Raw genomic sequence first — 5,702 nt, forward strand, 5'->3', positions numbered from 1 at the left:
ATGAAATGTGAGATAACAATCTCGGAATAACTAATATCGGAATAATTACTCATAAGATAACTTGTTTTCTAACTAAACGATCCCTAAAAGGGCACTTTTTATTATTTCATTTGGCATATAGGGTAATCCTGTGCACTAATCTCTCATTATGTGTGGAGTCCACGAAAACTCGAATATACAACCTTATCTGCATTTCTGCAAGACAACCTTTGGCATATAAAAGAAAAAAAAATAATTGGATAGCCAAAGCAATAAAAGAATTAGAGATAAGTCTTCCTATTTCTAAACAACAATTGAAACTACAAAATATAGTAACCATATACACTAAAAATCTGCTACATGAATGACTAGTGACCTAGTTCAAGACTTGTTTGCTTCTCTCTCTCTCTCCCTCTCTCCCTCTCTCTTTCCAATCATATAGTATTCAATTTCTTCATATTATAATAATTCATGCTCCAAAAACGATTGATGGGCATATCTCAATTCTTCTTGTTCATTCAATACCTTGATATTTTCCTACTCAATTGATTTGGCTCCATAATCTGCTTCTCAAATAGCCTTCACTCTAATGTAAGTTCTGTAATCTTGTGACACAAAATATACTTTTGTTGTACTTTCTTTAATACATATTTTTATTATATTATGTGTGGTTTATTGAATTCTATGTGCTGTTTCTATGGTATTCTTGTTTATTGATGACTTTTTTTTTGTTCTTGTTGTTGAAGCTGAAGTTCCCAATTGCAAGGGCATAGTATTATAAGCTGAAAGTTGTTGCCACATGGGATTGGGGTTAATAATCTTAGGTGATAAAGTTACAGTCTTTGAGCCAAAACAAGTAGAATCAGTATGGAATCACAACTGGGCTTAATTGAACAATCATTTAATGTTAGATATTCAGATGGGGTTAAAGAAGCACTTGATGAATTGCCTGATAGTTTTACCATTACTGATCCCTCTATTTGTGGTCACCCTATTGTTTATGCCTCAAGGGGTTTCTTGAAAATGTTTGGTTATAACAAGAATGAGGTGATTGGGAGGAATGGAAGGGTATTTCAGGGTCCTAAGACTAATCGAAGATCGGTTATGGAGATTAGAGAGGCGATTCGAGAGGAGAGGGCTATAGAAATCAGTTTATTGAATTATAGGAAAGATGGGACACCCTTTTGGATGTTGTTTCATATGTGTCCTGTTTATAGTGAAAAAGATGGGAGGGTGGTTCATTTCTTGGGAGTTCAAGTGCCTATTTTGAGGAGGAGAAAGTCGTCGGGAGGTGGAATTGGGAAGAATGGAGTATGCAATGATGGAGTTGGTAATAATTGCCGGGAGTCTGCCTTTAGATGTTGTAGGAGGGAGGTTTGCTCGAATTTGGTTATGGAAATGGATAGAGCATTATCGCTTGATTCGGTTTCAGGGAGGGATTGTACAGGTATGTATATATTCATTATGCTTCTCCAAAATTTTCAATTTTCCATTGACAATTTAGTGGACTTACTGTTTAATCTTCACAGTAATTAAGATGTTTGGTATTTCATCCCTGTCATAGTTGCTACTTGATTTTGAAATTTGTTGTACTAATCTCCAATCATCTGAGTATAAAAGACTTTATCTTATGTTCCTAAATTTTCTTAATGTTTGCCCTTGCTGCCCCTCAATTATCCAAATTGAAAAAAGAAAGCAAGAAGGGGAAGAGAAAGGGGGGGAATAAAAACTAGAATTTACGGTGTATCTAGATTTAGTAATCGCTGCTTCATTCTCTGAAGCTTAAATTCATGCTTTGAGTCAATTTCTTCAGTTGCTTTAGTTAGATTGAACACGTTGCCGTTATGCTTTGAGATGCATACACTTCTCCCATAACTTTGCGCTGGAGTTTTGAAGTGCAAATCAGCCGTCCTAGCCAGTATATATAAAACCCGAACATTTCTGGCTACTTTTAGTGCAAAAGTGCAATATTTCACTTTGTTTCCTATCTTTATGCATTTGGATTACTTAAGTTTATTTTCACTCTTAAGTCCTAGTGTAGAGTGTCCTAGTCTTGTTGCTTGAGATTCAATTCATAGGAGGCTTATTTATCACAGAAGTAGATGTGGAAGGACCTTGTGAAGCAAGTGATCAAGAGAAGACAAAAGCCAGTGTTGCTGTTAACAACATAATTTCCGTGCTGGCAAACTACAGTGAGTTGACAGGCAGATTGGTCAGTGACAAGAGATGCTGTCAATCTGGAACCAGTCTGCTCAGTGCATCCTTAAATATATCTTTTGGTAGAATAAAACAAAGCTTTGTATTGTGAGTTTTTTTGAAATTCCTAATTTTCCTGTTTTGTTGACCAATATGATCTGCTCCCGAGTGGAGTTAACACTTTCTTTCTCCATTTGGATATCTTTCTGAAATGTGCAGAACCGACGCGCACTTACCAGACATGCCAATTGTCTATGCAAGTGATGCCTTCCTAGGATTAACAGGTGCGGAAGCTGTAGCTAATTTACATTATTGTAATCTTTTTGTTCATGTAACGGGGATGGTCTCACTTTTGGTGGATTGGGGAGGGAATAGGGAAATCTTCTTCTTGTGTTCATGAGAAAGAGCATGAGGGCTCACTCTAACCAATGTTGCTAACAGGAACCATTCTTTTCTTCAATAGGCTTCTCGAGACATGAAGTATTAGGCCGTAATTGTAGGTTTTTAAGTGGGGAAGATACAGATAGAAGCACACAATTTCAGGTAATATTTTTTCTGCTGATCTGCTCTCAATTGCTTTGGGATTAAAGGCCTAGTGCCCTTCGTAAAATTAAGATTTTCTTAACTGGGGCCAGGGCCGAGGGAAGATATGGGCTTGAGCAGACGATCTCAATCCTTTTGTTTTTTTTCTCTTTGCAGATAAGACATTGCATCCAAAATGAACAACCATGTACTGTACATATCTTAAATTACAGGTTGGTTCCGGTCTTTGCATGATATTCAGATAAGGATTGTTTCCTTGTTCTTTAGGCTCAATCTCTTGGTGGCTGCGTATTTGCTTTCAGAAAAGACGGAACCTCATTTTGGAATTTTCTTCACATTTCACCGGTCCGGAATGCTTCAGGCAAGGTAATATTTTTTAAAACTAATAGGTACATATTACCATCCCATAAAAATCTTAAAAATGCCTGTTGAGAGAACGAAGGTATCTTTTAAAATGTAACTTCTCTATTCTTTTGTTTAAATTGCATGGTCATTGGACAGAGGAGTAATATCTTCCGTTTCTTTTGAATGAACTTTTTTATAAAATCACTTTTGTAGAGAACTTGGTTTAGATAGAGAAGTGTTCCTAGTTAATTTCTTATTTTCCTTTTTGTGTCGCATTAAAACAAAAGAAAGTATACAAAATTTTGTAGTTTAAACTGGTTGAGTTGATTTATCTTGACTAAACAAGCTCACAAAATTTTGTTATAGTCCACCAGTACGTTGGCTGAAGGGCTGAGACAAGCTATTTTTGCATTAGCGGTAGTTGAGTTTGTTCATGATCCCAATTCAATTGCAGGTTCACTGGTGTCATAAATTAATGACATCACCTCTGACTTTGTCAAGTTTATGGTGCTCTTATGATTCCCTCAGCCTAGCAAGGTGTTATATAGTCTATTAACATAACATAGCGTCATATATTTCCCAATGTAGACAACTTCTCCACAGGTTCTTTTAGGTGAATGTCATGTCCAAATGGAATGAGTACATCTCCTTAGACATGTTTGTTAGTCCTTCCAGTTTAACTAAATGTAGAGTTATCATTTAGGAATTTGTTAGTTACCTTTTCATACATTATGTTTGTATGAGATATCTGTTTGAAGGTTTCATGTTGCAAGAGATGTTCCATTCAAGATTCGAAAAGTGAATTAGTTCTCAGGGTTCAAGAGTAGCAGATGGTTTAAAATTCGTCTTTACTTCATGTTGGAGAAGTAGATCTGAGATTAGTTCAATGTCTTCCTGAATAATCAGATTTGAGTTTTTGTTCCACGGATTTAACTAATAGTGATGCGCACAGTAAAAAATGAACTATCTGTAATATTCTAAACAAGAGAATGAGAAAGCTGGTGGGGTTTTTATTATGTGCTCTTTATCAAGTTTCATGTATATACTTGTGCACACTAAAAGTGGAGATAATGCTATTGTGAGTTATGTAGTTTTGGTGCAAGAGGCTGCGCCAAGAGAGAGAAATTAGAAGAGACTAGCAGGGAAAAATTGGAAGTAAAAAGCGAAATAAGTTTTTTGCTCTGTTTGGCTTGAAACCAAGCTGGTAGGTATGTTGGACAAAGTCAATTAATATAACTTAACCTAATGAATCTCAGTCTCAATCCATTTCTAAGTATTGGATTGAGACGGGTCTAGATGGAGTGACATACCCGACCCCTACTTGCTTGCGATTGAGGTTGTTGGTGCTCAGTGAACAAGTTACATTAGACATTTAAAGATTGATTTTTTCTGCATTGTTTGTCATTCTCTGTTAAAACTGAAGCTTGGAGTAGAATTCTTGATTCCAAAGACAATCCATTTGCTGCACATATAATCAGAATAAATGAAGCCTAAATCACAAAACATGCGCATAGCTTAGGCCGCGTTCGCCTACTTGCTGCTGCTTGTGATGTAGTCCTACTTGTGCTAACCCTTTGTGATTCTATCCATTTGGCTGCATAGGTTGCATACTTTGTTGGCATTCAGATAGAAGATACCAGCGAGGCTCGGGGGAAACAAGGGCTAAATCCAGAGATGAGACAGCGCAGTGTTGTAGCTGCTGTGAAGGTTGCTGTGAGAGGCTTGTCAATGGGTGCAAGCACCTCCTAGTTCTTGAACAAATTTGTCTTTCCTTTTTGTGCTAATAAACACTGAATTCTGCTAAAAAATGTATTGTCTCATAGCTCATTAGCACCAGTTACAAAAAGAAAACATAAATAGTATGTTATGAAAATTTGATCTTTTCTTTGTCATATATCCAGATGGCTGAATGTTGATTGAATCCAATAGTTTATACAATGCAATTCACAGACCATACATCTACAGCAATTAAATGCAATCACTACAATATTTAAGAGTCTTGTGGTTGAACTATACATTAGTGTAGAAGGTTAGTAGGTAGTCGAGCGTTTTTCTTTTCCATACCAGTACTATTATTGTTAGTCTTGTATTTTCTTATTTAGGTTTCTATTACTACCTGTTGTTTCTTTCGCTTCGGTTTTCTTATTATCTTGCTGTTATTATTGCATTTTTTCCCCATCTTTCCTTGAGGCTAGGGTCTATCGGAAACAACTTTTCTACCTTCTCAGGGAAGAGATAAGGTTGCGTACACACTATCCTCTCGAGATATATTTGTGGGGTTACACTGGATTTGTTATTGTTGTAGTAGTTGAACTAATTTTATTTTTTATGCAGGAAGAGATTGTCATCTAAAGCTCTATTTCTTACACCTAATAGTCGATTCATTTGTCCAAACTAAGCATACTCAATTGTTTTTGTGGTCAACAATATGAAATTCTGCATAAATGATAGTACACTCTTGGGTAGAAACCTAAAACTTAGTATTACTAAATCATTGCATAACTAATGATGCGTTTGATCTTTTGGTATAAATTCTGTAAGACTGTATCCAATGCAATGTTTGGTTTCCGGTATTAAATTTTTGCATTACTAATATTGGTATAATTATGCAGAATATATATTTTATACAAAATAGAATG

The 5,702-nt window shown here is 35.9% G+C and overlaps 1 protein-coding gene across 2 annotated transcripts; it reads left to right on the forward strand.

Annotated features, from left to right (window-relative positions):
- Positions 1-294: 294 nt before the first annotated feature.
- Positions 295-4,957, forward strand: LOC107760748 (protein TWIN LOV 1). Of its 2 annotated transcripts, none has more exons than XM_016578847.2 (8): positions 295-570; positions 726-1,426; positions 2,076-2,283; positions 2,395-2,459; positions 2,639-2,718; positions 2,875-2,930; positions 3,021-3,084; positions 4,666-4,957. In XM_016578847.2, exons 2-8 carry the CDS (start codon positions 847-849, stop codon positions 4,810-4,812), a joined length of 1,200 nt encoding a protein of 399 aa, XP_016434333.1. In that variant the 5' UTR covers positions 295-570; positions 726-846; the 3' UTR covers positions 4,813-4,957. The 2 variants fall into 2 exon arrangements, with proteins under 2 accessions (XP_016434333.1, XP_016434334.1); XM_016578848.2 differs by having other exon boundaries at positions 336-570; positions 732-1,426.
- The last annotated feature ends 745 nt before the right edge of the window (positions 4,958-5,702 follow it).

This window comes from Nicotiana tabacum, chromosome 24, assembly GCF_000715075.1.
Source record: "Nicotiana tabacum cultivar K326 chromosome 24, ASM71507v2, whole genome shotgun sequence".
Taxonomy (NCBI): domain Eukaryota; kingdom Viridiplantae; phylum Streptophyta; class Magnoliopsida; order Solanales; family Solanaceae; genus Nicotiana; species Nicotiana tabacum.